This window comes from Rhynchophorus ferrugineus, unplaced genomic scaffold, assembly GCF_030347505.1.
Source record: "Rhynchophorus ferrugineus isolate W39M unplaced genomic scaffold, kcgeb_rfMv2 rfM5, whole genome shotgun sequence".
Lineage (NCBI taxonomy): Eukaryota > Metazoa > Arthropoda > Insecta > Coleoptera > Curculionidae > Rhynchophorus > Rhynchophorus ferrugineus.
The window spans coordinates 25946274-25964038 of NW_027472584.1; the positions used below are offsets into that span (position 1 = coordinate 25946274).

The 17765-nt window shown below is 30.5% G+C and overlaps 3 protein-coding genes across 6 annotated transcripts in view; 1 reads left to right on the top strand and 2 right to left on the bottom strand.

Annotated features, from left to right (window-relative positions):
- Nucleotides 1–5004, bottom strand: part of klar (klarsicht) — a 193451-nt gene extending 188447 nt beyond the window's left edge. Inside the window, exon 1 of the mRNA XM_076404789.1 lies at nucleotides 4571–5004. The gene's annotated coding sequence lies outside the window, so the exon portion shown is untranslated. The remainder of the gene's footprint in view (nucleotides 1–4570) is intronic.
- A 664-nt stretch (nucleotides 5005–5668) lies between these two features.
- On the top strand, nucleotides 5669–7127 carry LOC143197101 (protein mono-ADP-ribosyltransferase PARP16). Its single transcript, XM_076405271.1, has 5 exons — nucleotides 5669–6066; nucleotides 6126–6263; nucleotides 6368–6580; nucleotides 6643–6805; nucleotides 6859–7127. Exons 1-5 carry the CDS (start codon nucleotides 5776–5778, stop codon nucleotides 7104–7106), a joined length of 1053 nt encoding a protein of 350 aa, XP_076261386.1. The 5' UTR covers nucleotides 5669–5775; the 3' UTR covers nucleotides 7107–7127.
- A 988-nt stretch (nucleotides 7128–8115) lies between these two features.
- dome (cytokine receptor domeless) overlaps nucleotides 8116–17765 on the bottom strand; it is a 28217-nt gene continuing 18567 nt past the window's right edge. For 2 of the 4 annotated variants that reach the window (XM_076405268.1, XM_076405270.1), the window contains exons 3-13: nucleotides 16954–17087; nucleotides 16768–16891; nucleotides 14605–14740; nucleotides 14184–14359; nucleotides 13510–14130; nucleotides 13311–13453; nucleotides 12493–13255; nucleotides 11408–11581; nucleotides 11133–11352; nucleotides 10740–11071; nucleotides 8116–10676 (exon numbers count right to left, since the gene is read on the bottom strand). In XM_076405268.1, the coding sequence (XP_076261383.1) occupies nucleotides 10111–10676; nucleotides 10740–11071; nucleotides 11133–11352; nucleotides 11408–11581; nucleotides 12493–13255; nucleotides 13311–13453; nucleotides 13510–14130; nucleotides 14184–14359; nucleotides 14605–14740; nucleotides 16768–16891; nucleotides 16954–17087 (3389 nt within the window). In that variant the 3' untranslated portion in view covers nucleotides 8116–10110. Of the gene's footprint in view, nucleotides 10677–10739; nucleotides 11072–11132; nucleotides 11353–11407; nucleotides 11582–12492; nucleotides 13256–13310; nucleotides 13454–13509; nucleotides 14131–14183; nucleotides 14360–14571; nucleotides 14741–16767; nucleotides 16892–16953; nucleotides 17088–17765 lie in introns of all 4 variants that reach the window. The other 2 variants (XM_076405266.1, XM_076405267.1) reach the window with 1 other exon arrangement.

Consider the following 17765-nt stretch of genomic DNA (forward strand, 5'->3'; position numbering starts at 1 on the left):
TATTTGCTTCTGAAGGAAGACAAAATATTTGAAAGTTATTCATGTAATCTATGCTAAAATGGACGAGATATAATCAAAGATTGAATATCAAATTAACAAGATTATTTCACCGAGACATGATTAGCATAGTTGTCTTCATTAATATACAAAATATAGTTTCAAATTTTTATTTTTACCAGCAATGGATATGATACCATTGCTTTTTCTTTCATCTAATCAGTCTTCTAGTATTTATTGGATCCTGATTTCACTCCACTACAATAAAAAATAAGTAAGTTGAACTTGTTATTATAGTTGTTCCTACTGTGAATTAATTTTAAACGACATTTTCATAAACTTACAAAAACTAACAATCAAGAGGCCCTATGTCTGGTGAGTAGGCTGGGCCTAGTACCAATTTTGGCTTTATTTTACTTTATTTTGGCGTATTTGATTAGATTCCTGTTTTGATCTACACAAAATGTTCCCAAGACTATGTATCTTATTGTATCCTATTTGCTTGTTTTATATGTTGTAAAATGAACAACAAAATCTACTTTTTATGATTTCTAAATATATTCATACGTTAATTTTATTATATAAATATAATAACTTCTCATAGTTTACTTTTACTTAAACTCTTTGTATCTATAAAAATAATAATAACTATAATATATATATATATATATATATATATATATATATATATATATATATATATATATATATATATATATATACATATTACGTAAATATACATATTATATATATATTACGTAAATAGACAAATAATATCAACAATGATATGGAAAATAACATTTCACGACTAACTACCAGCAACTTTCTTTACACAGTCAACTACTGTAACAACTCTATTGGTAGAAATTACTAAACAATATGTCATTAACAATGGATACGCATCATTTCACAAGTATCATATAAACATGAATATGTAAATGTTTCTTTGAATTAATATAATTGAAAATAAACAATTAATAAATATGTTTTTACGTCTCTACGTCTTTCTCAGAGGATGTAAGAAGAAAAACGGATTTCTCACGAAGGAAAACACTGAATATCATTATAATTTTTTTATCGCGGTGAAAACGGTTTCATTAAAAAAACACTTAATAGGAAGCAATATGAAAATGTGTATTGATTAAAATCAACATTTTAATTCATTAAGTATAATAAATGCTCCTTAATCAAAGGATGCATTGTCTGGAGAATATGGCGGGTGAAGAAGCTTTCACATATTTTGAAGCACATGGTCAAGTTTCCCACAGTCCTTAATTACTCTTAACAATATTTTTCTAGTAAAATGTTTCTAATAAAAAAAGTAAAACTTCCTGCAAATGATGAAAGGTACAATATTTCAGTAATAACATAGGAGTGATAGTCTTCCATCATATCCTGTTACAATTCATTTGTTTGTTCAATTTAATTTATTTTTCAACATTTCGTTGGTTGTATTTGTTCAGTCTCTTAATACATAAGACAAGTGCTTTAAATGAGACACCATGTATAATAAATCCTTCAAAATTAATTCGCCCTTCTACAAAATAGACAAATTAAAACAATATTTGATTAGATCTTGGGCTCCATTGCTGTTGAAGCGTTTTGATTGAAAAATTGAAGTAAAGCACTGAATAAGGAAGAAAATAAGAAAACTATTCTGTGTTAGGTAGTAAGCAATTTTCATAGTTGGATGTTAATTTTCTAGTACCCACTTTCCGTCGATTTTTCCGAGAAAAACAACGGATAAGTTCCCCTGAAGAAAACCAGAAATCGTTAGTACGATAGATAAAACTCGTCACGATGAACTGGATTTATGAAAAACGGTCTCAATCAACCCAATTATATCGACAAAAACAATGATTACTCCTAATGAGATTTCGAGTAATAAATTATATTAAATGTACACCGATTTAAAAGGGACTATATATGTTTTTAATCATCAATTGTGGCTTTAATTAGCGCCTAATAATGTTCACGAGGCTCCTCCCACATAAAATACAAGACACCTTGCTGCATTTTCATTCGATTAAGTTCGCTTTCGAAGAAATCTTATTTCACTTCTCGTTTACCTACCATAGAACATCGAAAATTTACAAACGGTCTATCAGCTAATGAGAGAGTCGTGACAATTTTACGTTTTATATCCATCCTGACATGTCCAGGATTACATCTCATCTTACACGTTACTGTTTCCTTTTAATTTCCGTTTTGTATAAAAGGACTTAGTTAATTTCAGAAACTATATTTTAGAAAGTATTGATCAAATCATACATACACAAAACATTATATATTTTTATTTATGATGGATTATAACATCAAAATATTCGATAAGAAGTAAACCAATTCTGACACTGAACACCACCATCGAATAAACGAATGCAGACATTATATCTATAGAATCTTCCACAGACTGTTACCTTTCAAACCCGCTATAACATGCTTTTATTAAATAAATATTAGAGATCTATTAGGAAAAAAACGATATCACATTTTCCCCAACGTAATATAAATGTTATTTTACAATTTATTCTTATAAATCCATATACAAATTAAAAAAAAAACAAAGGATATGTTGATTCATTTTGGAAACCTGAAAAATGGTCTAGGTATGAGAAGAGATAAGATGTCTGATGGTCAACAACAATGCTTTCTTCCCAAGTTTTTAGACATATAGGCTCATGTTACAAAGGAACCGTTTTATTAAAAACAGTTTCTATATGAACGCATAGTTTAGTATGAACTTTCACACATCTATTGTAAATCCCTCGAAACTAATTTACAATTCTAGTATAAAGGTAGTCAGTAAATCGCATTTAATGTGAGTCAAGAAGAAATAATTCCTACTATTTTCAAAAGTATTCTCGTGATGTGTAATTAGTTGGACCTAAAATATGGGTAAGAAAAAGATGACTAACAACCACACAACGTTGGAATTCTTTCCCACAGGTATACTACGTAACGTAAATAAAACGCTATTATTGAGACGCAAAATCGAAAGAAAAGAATTAAAATACCTAGAAAAGACCGAAGAACTAAAATAAGTATGTTGGTGAACGTAGAATATCCTAAATTAAAACCGTAAAATGGAAAAACGCACGTTCATAAATCACGCCGAATTTAGAGACAAAACTATGCAAAACGAGCAGCATAATCAAAAATTCCTGTCTAACAGCAGTCGTATAGCTTGCAACACTTTGAAAAAAAGGCATTGCAAGAAAGTCCAGTTACCCCGCCACTGCTAATGCATAATTGGTTGTTAACGTTTGAATAGCATATATCTTATCGAAATTCAAATTACTGCAATGAAATTTTGCTCGAGAATACTTTTCAATTCACTTGTAATTGAATAAAATTACTTTTAACGAACAAAACAAATGCTTTATGACACTTTTGGGTGAGGCCATTAATGTCTCAACTTGAAATCTCTTTATCGTCACAACTATTTCCACACCTCCAAGATATATGGAGGTTTTATTTCTAATATTTGATACAGTTAACTGTTATTCATTCATGAATTAATGTACAAATTTTTATATAATACTAACACTGTTGAGAAATAATCAAGTTAGCTTCATATAAAATGACATGTTTCAAATTAATTGTTAGGACCAACCCTAATTTGGTTGCTCTATATACAAGGGGGATGCTATTTACCCTATTCTAAATAAAAGCGTCAAGTGTTTGGGTGCACTGATCAATATTCTACCCTTGTTTATTAGTCATATATTGAATATACAGGCAGCATAACAAAGAGAAAAGATAATAACAAATATAAATTTATTGTTTAATAAATGAGTTTTAAAATTCTCTATAAAAGTCTATTTAATAACTTCCTATACCAAATTATATATAAAATAAGTGTAACCAAATACACTCAGTTTTATAGGAAAAAAACTATTTAAAACAATACTAATTCAGAAATGTTTTAACTTGTCAATGTGCAAATAAGATGGTAAAATATGCAGAACTTTATAAATCACATTGCATAACTATTAATACAAGAAAACCAGAACTCGATTTTAAGGACAACATTTTGAAATGTGTAAATAGAACAAGTGTGATGTTAAACTAATAACGGTTTTGTATTTATCCAGCTTTTACAAATTAACGATAAGAAAATCGACATTAGTTGCTACTATATATTTTTTAAAATAACCTTGAAACATATATATACATTTTCAAAATGGTTTCTTTTTAGTTTTAATTCATGTTTTAAATTAACAATATTTATACAAGGAGATCACATAGATTCTTTGCACAAAATCTATATATTGTTGTTATTTCTAAAGACATGTATCAATTACTATTTTAAAAAGGCAAAACCAGTTTATTACATCAATGGTAAAAATAAATTTATAGAAACAAATCTGATAACTGGAAATATGCTAAACATTTACAATCCTACCACTTTTAAAAATTCAAATATGATAATTTAATCAAATTTGCAGAACAAACTTGTTTAACCACTATGAATTCCTTTAGTAAAAACTATATTATCAAAAAAAAATTATGTTTTTAAGATATTTACAAAGGTTATGAAGGGTTAAAAAAAGAAAGGTCCAAGTTCACTTACCAAAACTTAACTAAACAGCATTTCCATAGACACATTTTTTGACATATTTATATAACCACCAACAGATTCTCTTTTAATTTGCACTTCACTTATTCACAATATTTCTTGAAAACTATTAATTAAAGCACTGAATCTCTTTATAGCTGCGAAGTTAGGTTAGGTCACTTTTCAGCTTCTTTCGAATATATATAACTGTTTTCTTTTACACCTAAATAGATTGTTTCAAATCTCAATATATCATTTTATTTTATTTTTTAAAATAATTTCCTTGCTTCTTTAGAGTATTGATAATTAAAATTTTAACGGCTTGACATTGTCTTGGTTATAGTTTGTCACAACACAATTCTGTTAGGTATAAGCGCTTTACTGAATGAAGCAAGGAGAGCGATACTTCTACAGTCTGCGTCTGCTCAGAGTCTAAGCTCGATGTCTACGGGCTTTTCGTCAACCGTTTATAACCGTCACCAATTTTTTTTATTGTTAATTCAAAACATTCATATTACCTCTTTGAACAATGGATATTTTATAAGAATGAATCTAAAATTATCTTGTAAAAAATAAGTATAAAAATGTTGCGTTAAAAGAATGATAAATAAATAAGCCGGAAGCGACAATATTTCTTACATGTTATAAAAAATGTTTTCTTTTTGGCAATTTTAGACCTAATTGATTTTTTTATTAAATATCGCACATTTTGTGTTACTAACCCAAATAACATTTATATGTCATTGTTTTTATAAATTTATAGAAAGAAACAAAAATACGAGATTTTATTATTTATTTTTTTTATATTTATTAAAAACAAAAGTATTTAAGCTAAAAAATTAAACAAACACTAAGAATAAAAAATGTCTCATCTAATTTATTTACATTATATTTTTTATCCATTCTACCGATTGAAATAGTTTGAAAAAAAACAGTTTTATTTATATTTTTTTGCATTTAATGTTCTGATTTCAGGTATATATCAACAAAAAACAATTTAGCAGTTTAGAACGTTTGAATAAGTAAGGCTAGATAACACGTATAAGCCTTTGTGCTTTTTCTGGTTGCCTATATAAAATTATTTGTTTATATAATTTGACAATCAGCTGATTAGTAAATATTCTGTTGTAATTTTAATGGTCCAATAAGAAGAGAACAAGTTGATCAAACAAGAATGGTTAAATAACCGTAATGCATTTTATAATAGCACAAGTATAATAATGGAAAGCGAGGAAACTAACTTATTAGAATTAGAAGATAAAGTAAAATTACAAGTTGAAAAATCTTGTAGTCAAGAAAATGTCAATATAAGACAAAGAAAAATATTTCCAAAAGAAATTAATCCAAAAATTGAGGAATTGAAGTACCAAATAAAAAAAAATCTTTTAGGATGTGACTTGACTATTTGTATATTTATTGCTGCTCTAAAGTCATATAAAGCTGATGGATGTTTACGACCATTTCCTCATTACTTTCTTACAGCAACTAATGAAAAAGACTTTATCTCCCTTGTAAGTTTGTTTTAGATGGTATGTATGATTTAACTTTTAAAATGATGCTGTTTTTTTAGAAGGAAGCTTGTGACAAAATTCCTCCATTGAAAGATTTTCTCACACTTCCTGCAAATAATATACCAAACGATGTAATAAACCTACTAACATGGTTATTTTTTGAATCTGGTTTTCCAGTTTTAACTCCATACCCATTGGTAAGATATATTTTGTTTAGGGAAACTTTTAAATGGTCTAAATTTATTTTATAAATGTTTGTAATTGAATGATTCATATTATTTTATTTGTAATTTTTCTCCAGAAGGAACTCCCTGTTTCAATTAATAAAGATGATAATTCTAATAGCACAATTCCTCAATTTGTTTTTAAAGTAAATTTTACCAAAAGACTGGATGAGAGTTGGAGAAAAAAGGTGGCCGAAAAAGATGTTTTCTATGCATTTCATGGAAGTTCAATATCAAATTTTTATTCAATCTTAAGATTTGGTTTACAAACACATTTTTCTGTCTCAAAGGTAATAATGCAATCATAGTTTTAGTTTATAAAAAATAATAACAGTAATATTTTCATTTTTAGGAAGTGTTATTTGGCATGGGAATATACCTATCTGATGAAATATCAGTATCAACTAACTATGCACCATTTGGGGAAACATGGAAAAATAGTATACTTGGAAGCAAACACAGTATTATAGCTGTAAGTGGTATTATTAATGACCAAGAAGAAGTCAAATGCAGAGGTAAGAATTGTTATATTGATTTCAACAAATATTTTGTCTATATGAAATTTCAGATAAAGCAAATAAAGAGAGGTCTATGAACCAGAATAGCTTTGATGAAATTCCAGAAAAATATTTTGTGGTAAAAAATAGTGAACTAGTGAGGGTGGAATATATTTTAGTGTACAGATCTAGAGCTCCAAGCGCAGTAAAATCTTTTATAAAAGCAAATTTCCTTTGGATTGTTATTATACTGTACTTTTTACTATTAGTATTTATAGGATTTAGAAATGGCCCTTATTATCGAAAATTATTTAAATAAAATGTACATTTTTGTTTAATATTTCAGTTATTTATTTATCACTCTTTTTCCTACATTATATATCCCATCTGGTTAAATACAAACATTATTAAATAAAAATATTGCAAAATATCTATTGTTTTTATTACTAAGTGCTCAATAGTGAACATAGGAGACATATTTGTGGTTTGTAGGAAAAATATGGTGTATTTTTATTCTACTTCAATAATGCATAGTCGAAGAAATAACAGAACTGACAATTTATACACTATTATTATTTAACACTTTTGTAATGAATGTGGAAGTGGTATTTTTCTATATAGCTCCAATTACAATATAGCTAGATGTGCTTAGCAGAAAATTCTTATAGTTATATTCATCATTTGGTTCTGATATTTCAATAGTTGCACTTAAATTAGGTCATATTTATGCACAAGAATATCTCAGACCATTCAAAATATACCATTGCTGAGTTAGGCTGAATAAAATCACCATGTTCAAGGCACTTCTGACATTTATTTCTGAAATAACGTATTCATGTCAATAAAGCGTCCACAGAAAGAACTTCCCATCATACCGTGTAAATATAACACAAATTCAAATCAAGGAATTTTCAATGTTTTAGATTGCTACGCAGATTGATTTTATGTAAATTAATCAATCATATATAATATATATATATCATTTTTATAAAGTCCGTCTAATACTCAATTCTTCATGAAAAGGGATTTTTGATAAAACCTGAACTTAAACCAATCTCCTTTATCATTTTTACTGTTATATTGCCTTGTTTTTATTAATGGAACGCGATTTCGCGATTTTTCCACAGTAGGCTGTTTAAAAAAAATGTTTCTTGTACATATGCCTTGTTAATTAAAGTGCATTATGAACAGAACCAATACATATGCAGCAGTAACATTACTATTAACAAAAGAGCAACGTTATAAATCAGCAAAGTACCCTTTGATATATATTCAATGAGTTGCGAAGTGGGGAGAAAGGTATTAGAAATCAAATAAAAAACTTTATATAAAATGGTAGTCACTATATAATATATATATCTATATATATTTTTGTAATAAAAGTTTTAACGGAGGAACACGGCTTATACAGATGAATGTGAAAATTTGTAAGCGATTAGTTCGTAACATTATATCTAAATAACTCTTTCAATCGAAAACCCTGTCTATTAAATTTCCACGAGCTGCTAACTGTAAGGTGAAAAAAAATCTAATATCTAAAAATATAAATTCATTTTTCTATGGAATTTAGTATTTTAACATTGTTGAGAAAATGATAAATACTAAATTATTAAAAAAACGAATATAAAAACATAGGGTTATGCAAAATAACATTCACTTCAGGTTTAATATATATTTTTTAAAAGTAAGATAGTTTTAAGATAAGATAAGTTTTAAAAGTAGACTTTGCTATCACAGACATATTAATCATAAATATATAACGAATAATCATTTGTAGCGACATCTCATTTGTACCGATCATACAATGAGGAAACAAGCACATTTTGATTTACATAAATATATTTTTGTGGATATTTTTATACAGTACCAATAAGACAAGTGAATGTTAATCTTCAAAACCTTTCGAAGTTTTTTACAAACCTTTCACAAAAGACAAATGAAAAAAATTTAAATACATCGTGTGAGCTCTCTTATCATTTTTATACCTATAAAAGTAATTTCATGACAATAATTTTGTTTAAGTAAACGCCAATTTAAGCATTTCTTTATATAAACATGAAATAAAATTTAGACATGATGAATTATAATTGTAGTCAGTATAACTGGCGTGAACAACAAAACTAACGTTAAAGCTGGAACATTCGGGGCCAAAAAGAAAAAAAAACACGAACTGCTAGATTAAAACAAAGAAGACAGATGTGAGTTAAGTATGACAATTTGGCAAATAAAAAGGCGACGTGATGGGGGATAGTTTTAATTATCCGCTTATCACTATAATGTGATATATTACTTCTTTAAATAAAAGCACTTAAATTAATTTCTGGCAAGTCGACTAAACATAAAACAGCAAAATCCATATGCAGCGTGGCATTAAAATGGGCATAATATAATTAAAATTGAGTCACTGTGTCCTTTTATAAGATCCCATTTCGTCCGTTTTATTAAGCCCACATATATTAAACACCACAGTTGTCTGCTCTCTTAAATCAGTCGGAAATTTTAAGGCACGAATAATATTCATATCCGTTCATTACTTACATAGATATTATTTGCCTTGAATCTTACTTAATAAATTATATACAAATTACAACGTAAGAGGAAGAATTACTTTTAATATAAATACGATATATACAAGAACAAACTAATAAAGAGTTAGTGTTAAAGTTTTAGTTTCACCGAACGTTATGATCACTAGATTATCACAGGTATTTATTTTCCAAAGTGCCTATCTGTCTATTAAATAATGTCTTTATATGATAGGAACGAATGTTATTAAAGCCATTTCCAACACAAAATTAATCAAATAAATTAATTCGTCAAGCTAAATGTGTAAAACTTCTGAGTATAATTTTTCAGAATATAAAGACATCGCATGATCGACAAGCACGACCAATCGCAAAAACAATTCATAATGAAGTTGTTCTCATTTTTATGTCTCGACTTAGAATGATATGTATCTCGAATAACTGAACCAAATTTACAGTGAAACTACGACTTAAACAACGATAATAATAAATCGATATAGGTTTATCCGTAAATTGTCATCTTAAGACGTACAAAATAACAGTTAAATCTAAATCAGATCTCTTAAGCACAGTACTTTCAGACGACACCTACAAATACATATAAATAATTTAATAAAAATAAAATCTGTCAATTGAATAAAGTGCCTTAAAATGAAATTATAGAAGTCCACATTTTTCAAAGGAATCACATGTTTCTCAAGCCACTGTAAATCACTTCTGCAAACAATACAGTGTTTGCATCGTTACATTCCTTCTTCTTTAATTTTGCCAACGCCTCCTAAGACTACAACTTGAAAGTTAATCCTCTTTTAATGATTTCGTAGCTTGGAGTTTAATATTGTGGGGGACATATCCTTTAGAACTCTGCTGAAGATCCAAATCGATATTCTGTGGCTTTGGATCGCCCACTACCACATAACCTGATGAAGGAGGCTCAACAGCCTGTTGTGGTTCCCATGGAAATTGAAATCTGGTCAACACCGGCTTAGCAGTTTCCAGAGGTGGCGCCTTAACATACCCCGAGTTATCTTCCTTTCTAAGAAAGGGTACTGTTGGCATGATCGCGTTCTTTGATGGTGTTCCGGCCATAACGTAATCGGTATTTTTCACTGGCACTGACTCTTGGGGCATATACGGTACATATCCACTAGTCGGTGAACGCGTAATTGGTTCATTGTTAACAGACTGCGTAGGAAGAGACGCGGCAAAAGGAACATAAGAAGGTTTCGACGTCAAATCTGACAAAACCATAAAATCAGGATTCGGTTCCGGTTTCTTCGCAGATGGCATTAATCCAATGATACTATAACCTGGTGTTTGTTTCGATGTCCATGTAGGTTGTATTTCTGGCATTATTACATAATCTGTAACAAATTGGCCAATGTCAAAATCTAGACTATTGAATAAAAACATTTTCAATAACTCACCGGATTTTTTGCCAGTAGGTTTTGTAACCCTTTGTCTTAGAGCCACATCTCTAGTATCCGTTTCTCCTAATGATGGAGATCGAGGTTGTTCGGTTCCAGAATCGGACGCAGAAAGATGACCGGTAGATTCGATGGATGAAGCAACGCTTTCATGTCCCGAACTGCAACCGCTGGACTCGCCGCTGGGGTTTCGATTCTGACTCGGGAAATTCTTAGATAATAACGGTTCGTCCGAATGTTTCTCTTTCTCCTGATAATTTTCAACCACAGCCGCTAGACCATCGGGAAGTTTAACAGGAACGTTGCGCATACCTAATATACGAGCCCATATCCTTAAAAAAAACAAAACAAATTAAGATGTGCGTCATATAAAAATAATGAATAATAACCTACCTTTTTGCTCCATAACCGAGAATTACAGAACAGATAATAGCGGCAGAAATACACGCTATAATAATGAGAGTCTGTGGTGAGTTATCGCCAAAACAAGGGAAATCTGTTCTTTCATTCCAAGGCCCCTCCAAAGCTTTATCACCAAGTACATTCACTCCTCTTATTTTAACATATAAATTTTTCGTGCTGTCATCGCAAATACTGATGTTATACATTGGTTCTAAATAAATAAAAAAATAAATCATCAATTAAGTAAAAAGAAACTCTTTCCTTACCTGTAACATTTTGAACAATATCATCACCATGTACGAAATATTGCTCTTTATTATTTACACTAATCCACACTTGGTAATAGTCGATTCTGGCTTCTATGGGTTGTGGCTTAGCCCATTTTAGCATTACAAGAGACTTTTCCCAATTTGCTAATGGTTTGGGTATTATATTGGGTCCTAAAATTAATCGTTTATGAAATAACGGGACAGTCAGGATAAGGCAACGAAAGTGTTTTAATTCAAACTAGGGAATAAATATCCTCTTATTATATAACAAGTAGATAACAAAGTAATCTACATTTTTAAATTGTGATTTATTGTTATCGATATGCTTTAATAAAATAAGACGTCCTTTCATTCCTGGTTTAACTTATTCATTAAATTTTTGAAGAATAAACAATTCAGTTGTGAGAAGAAAAATATATACTTTGTATCTACGTCCTAAAATGTTTACTATTGCAAATTATTAGCATTACAATTTGAAAATGTTGATAAAAAATCGCTCTTTTCAAGAATAAATACTTTTTCGAATAAAAGTTATTTGCTTGCATGTTTTATATTCAAAAGTTAAAGGTTTTGATTGATTTTTAACATACCAATGCACGTCACGTCATCCAAATGTAGCATCAGATTGGATATTTTGGTACGTTTGCCGCTTTGTAACTTCTAATTATTATCATTAACGTTTTGAAGGGTGTTGTAGGCATTTGAGAAGCGGGTAGAGCCAGTGTCAACACAAATAGAATTTTATAGATTGATTTAAACATTTAAAATTATGTACCAATTTTGTAATATTTTTATAATGTTTAAGAAATATCTTTAATTTTTTTAATACCGACAAAAAAAAAATATCGATATAGATGTCAAAAAAATATTGGCCAAAAATACCGATACTTTTCAAAAAATATACCGACATATCGCATCCCTAGTTCCAAGGGACAGCATTATGTCTATTTTTTAACTAGGGTAAAATAAGAAAGAAAAATCCGCTCCGAGTTTAAAACGAATTTTACATTTGTTCTCATCTATGACTTGCATTGGCTGTTTTATTGGAAGGATTATACCAACAGAAAAGGGAAATAACTTACTTCCAACTTCGGTAGCCGCTATTAAAGTAGCCTCAGAACAATTGACTGTACACGCTTCTACTTTAATAGTATAGTTAATGGATGCCGTGAGATTATCTAAAGTAACATCGTAAATGTCTTGTTTTTTGTCCGACGGAACTTTTATCGTCCTATTAGCAATTGTTACATTATAATAGCGTATGAAACCATTCTCCTGCTCAGGCTTTTGCCACTTGATCCTAATAGATGAATTAGTAACCTCCCATAATCGCAAATTTCTTGGTTCGGTGGGTTCTCCTTCAAAGGTGGAGTTAAACATCGATTCGCTAAACTGGCTCTCTGAACCATTCAGTATTGGCTTAACTTGAAGTTTGTATCGTGTATACGGTTTCAAGTTTCTTATTGTGCCTGTTTCAGCTCTAGGATCTCTAACGTTAGTATATTTGGTTGTGTTTGTGATACACTCAGAAGATTGCGGGAAGGGCATAGTAGGACAGTAGGTAATATTAAAACCAATTAGATTGCCTTTTTTAAAGCAATCTAGTTTCCATACAACTACCATCGTTGTTGATCCCACATCCTTCACGTAAGCTTGTCTTAGTTTAACACCTCTGCCAGGTATGACTGTACATTCAGCCCACATCATTCCACTACTGGTCCGATATCCATTGGCTGATATAGCCAATTGAAAGATATCTTTCTCTTGAGAATCAAGATTACTTTCGTTGAATGATAAGGACATATTATTGACGTGTCTATCAACGATCGTCCAATTGAGTTTGCCCTATTTAATAAAATTAAAATAATATGGAGATCACTTGAATATTTGGGGTACTTACATCACATTGATACGGACGATCACGCAAATCACTACACCAAAATATTGTGAAATTGGTTACATCAGTATTGGTATTTGACCATTCAAGCTCATATTGACCGGAACCTTTATCGAACTTCACGAAATTCTCTGGTTCTTTTAACGCTAAAGAAAAGAATATTTAATAATAAATCCTCCATGTGTAAAGATGTGATACTTACTGTACCTACTGCCAGGAACAAAGATGACCGAATAGTCTTTGGACAGACCCTTTATGTTTTTGGACCAAATCTTGAACGTATAATTCCTGTTCTCGACGTTTTCGAAACGGGCATAACTCGAACTAAGTTTCTTCGGTTTAATATCGGGGAAACCGTCTACTTCTATGTGATATGAAAAATTCTGGCCGTTCTCTTCGTAATCATGGATTTTTTCCCAATATATCATAATGTGGCGACCCTCCAACCACTCAAAACACCCGATCTCGGTACGAGGTGGCCTATCTGGCAGTTTCGATTCGGTTAGGACGTGAACAGAAGAGTTTGCTGACCAGAATCGCTCTTCGGTAGCATTGCCCGATTTCATTGATACTCGTATATCGTAAAGCCAATGGGCATATGGTAAATCAACGAGAACTTTCTCCATAGTCGCTTTAGATATTTTGCCGTTGCTGTACATACTTGGGAGTGTTTTCCAAGAATTGATCCCGTTAATCCAGTAACTAATCCTGTGGTTCAAGCCACCAGCAAAATCACGAACATGCACTGGAATAACCCACGATAAATTGACGGAATGGGGACCTATCGCAACAGCAGTTAAATTCTCCGGAGGATTTGGTATAACTATGAACAAAAAGGAAATGAAGCTCCAGCCCTTTTATTAAAAAAAGTGTTACCTCTCGAGAAATGGTTCAAAATAGTATCCATAGATCTGGTTCCAAAAGTATTATTTGCTGTAAGATTGAATATAAATTTTTCGTAAGCGTGGCGATATTGAGGTTCAGTTGACAAACTCCAAGTGCAAGAACACTTGGAATCCTTGTACACGATTTGGGGGCAGTTCAAGGTCGATCTAAAAAGGTAGCGTCACGTATTCATTAAATATACATTTACCGTCATGCAATTCATTTCCTAATATCTACAAGATGGCATGCAGTAAAAAAATCATTTTGGATGTAAATGTTCATGCAAAACTTTAAAACGCCTTTCCTCTTGTGAAGATCGTGACGGCAACGTCCTCGATCATCATTTCCAAAACGATTTTTTTAAATATAATTTACATACATTGGATCCTTTTTCTTAGAGGAGTTAGAATACCTTTGAGGGCGCAACAAGGGTTTATACGTCAGTGTGTAATTCGTCTTCACATAGTTCTGTGGCATCGTCCATGTACACGTAAAATTCTCATAATTCTGCCCTATGCAATCGAAGTCCTCAACTGGTTTAGGTTTTGCTGAAACACAATATTTCGATCAGAACTAATTTTCATTCATTTTCATCGATCACTCATTCCATCAATATTGTTTTTTTTAATAATTACATCTTACATTAGACATGCTTAGTACAATCTTAATTTAAAAATTCATTTATTATCATTGTTCTGTTGTATTTGCAGTAATACACAAGCAAGGCGAGTACGGGATTAACACGCCAGTATGTATTTCCCAAATTAAAATAATACTAAACTACTTAAGCTACACTTATACACTAAATAAGTTCGTGTGGTTTGGTTCGCTTCAATCTTCAGACTTCCTGCGTGTTGTGCAGCAACTGTATTATTTCCACGTTGTTGGGATTTAGCAACCTTATTTCATATTTTAAGGCGAAATCTTGGATCACTTCGTGTAACCGTTTGATTTCGAAGTCATCGTGCAGCTCTTCGTTGGTTAAGTAGTAGATAAGCATAAGCGATAAGCATTAGTAATTAATCGTAGAACTTTGTTTTGAGTGCGTTGAATTACTAGTTGGTTTGATGTTTTAGTCCAAATTGGTTCTTTAATTGGCCGATAATCAATCTTCTTGATTTTAGATCCAGTTGAAAGTATCTTTCGATTAACCAGTACTGTTGTATCAAAAAAAATAAAGATTTTACATTACCAAACAAACTACTTTCTGGAAGTAGTATTTTTAGCGATTTTATTATGGACTTTTGAATAAAATAACGATTTTCGGTATATTTTACAAATTTAGATACCCAAAACTATATCCTGAAACTCGTAATGAATTTTTTCAATATGATACTTCAAGTTTTAATAACTAATTTGTTTCAAAAAAACTCCCACCATTGTATAATTTTCTATTGAACAAAACTATGGAGTTTTTGTTAGGCCTATAAATTAAGTTTTAGAGGATTTTTTAATTTGAAGCTTTATCGGTATATTTTATTCAAAATATTGTACATCGATAGACGCTGCTTTTTACTATCTTTCAGACAATTTACGGATTTCATCTCGAAAGAATGGCGTATCCTTTGAAGATATTCACGAATCGACCTATTTTTTGGTATCTTCGTAAGAAGTGAAGCGTTGCTCAAGCAAGTTAGTACTCATGTGTCGGAACAACAAGAACATTAATTGTAGTCGATATAGCGATCCCCGTTCGTGGTTTCATCTCGTCTTCAAATTTCTTTGGCTGCCCAGAACGCGCTTTGTTTTCGGTGTCAAAATCACCACCAGTATTCACGTGTTAAAGCATGGTTTCCATAAGCTTCACACGGCATTCCATCGCCTCGACCCACTATTCTCTTCAAATTAAAATACATATTTTCAACGCACTGAAAAACTGTTTTGTTCACAGCTCGAGGAAATGACACATACTGAAAAGTAAAGGCTTCAACATGAATTTGTTTAGAAATGTACTCATGTAAAATTAATTTGTGGCCTTATACATTACAACATAACACTCCTTGCTGTAAGTTTTATATTTATTGGGTATGGAATTTTGTAAAAAATAATAATTTTCGGTATGTGTTACAAGTTTGGACACTCGAAACTATATCTTTAAAAGAAGGTTTGTTAACCAATTTGCTCTAAGAACCCTCTATCAATATATAACTTTCTATCGAACAAAATTATGGTGTGTTCGTGCTATTCATTTAAGAAATTAAAGACTAGAAAATAAGGCGACTTTCTTAATTGACAAGAAGATATTTTTTAAATATTATGTTTCACATGACAAGAAGAATTACAGCCTTTTTAATACACCCTTTGTCCACTGTCATCTCTATCAGCTTATAATTTTTTATATATTTTTATTTATTATATAATTTAGTATACATCATTGATTTATAAAAAACACCCAAAAAGTCATAGCTCTAGATCAGAATATCACCAAGTGTTTCACGTGGTATGACAAGGAGCACTTATATATTTAAGTACATACTAAAAATACGCTGATTTTTAGATCGTCACAATAAAACAACAAACATTAGCTTACAATCTATATAACAATTTTGCATTAAATAAAAATAAAACTACTTACTTCCTACTGTCACAATGTTGTGACAAACCATACGATTATCGATGAAACAAGAGTAATCTGCACTGGACGTCAATGCGTGTTTTGCAATATGCAGCTTGATCGCCGTTGAATTATAAATATCAGACTAAAATTTAAGAATTTCATTAGACCACAAAATAACGACATTAAATTTTAATGATAACTTACAGGCATCGTTGTGTTGCAATGTCTGAATGACATACGGGAACTGGCATTTTCTCCATAAGTATCATCCCTCAAGATACATAGAATATTCAGGTCGTTTCCATATTCCAACGTTATATCACCCACCGGGTAAGTATCTATATAAAAATAATAAAAAATGTAATTAGTACTTGTAAATTGTCAATTAAAATATTCCCTAAAATTAATCATTTTAATTTTTTGAAATGACTTACTTTTGAGTCAAGTTAGATAAAAAAAACTAATTTCAAACTGCTGTCAAAAAAATCACTACTGAATTATTATTTTACACTGACAAAGAATTGAAGCATTCCAAAAGGGTAAGACCTAGAGCTATTTGAAAATGTTTTAGAGTACAATAAGTAGTGGAGACGGAAATAAATGCATTTATTAATGAAAAAAATCAGTGGGGCTTGTGTAGTAACAATGTCAAACAGTAATTGTTATCACATCATAAAAAACCGACAGATCAGTGTGAATTTTTGAAGCTATCAATCTTTTACGTATTGGAGATGAATATTTTCAACACACTGTTCTTTTGATCACAAAATTGTATGCTATACATAATAGAAAGTTATACTCACGAATAAATCCACTTTATAGTTTTAATTGTAAAAAAAACAAATTGTTGAAATGAATCTGAATCTGATTTTATGACAATTTTGAATGACACCCGTACCGAGAAATAGGAGTTGTATTTCAAAAACAAATATTGAAATAATCTTGTAATTATCTCCATGATCAAGAACATCAAAAAAATGACTAATACGAATACTGTTCGAACAATCTCTTCACGG

Coding starts and splice junctions, on each gene's coding strand:
- LOC143197101 (XM_076405271.1), top strand. CDS start 5,776: ATGGAAAGCGAGGAAACTAACTTATTAGAATTAGAAGATAAAGTAAAA. Junction 6,581..6,642: donor CACATTTTTCTGTCTCAAAG/GTAATAATGCAA, acceptor TTTCATTTTTAG/GAAGTGTTATTTGGCATGGG. Junction 6,806..6,858: donor AGAAGAAGTCAAATGCAGAG/GTAAGAATTGTT, acceptor ATGAAATTTCAG/ATAAAGCAAATAAAGAGAGG.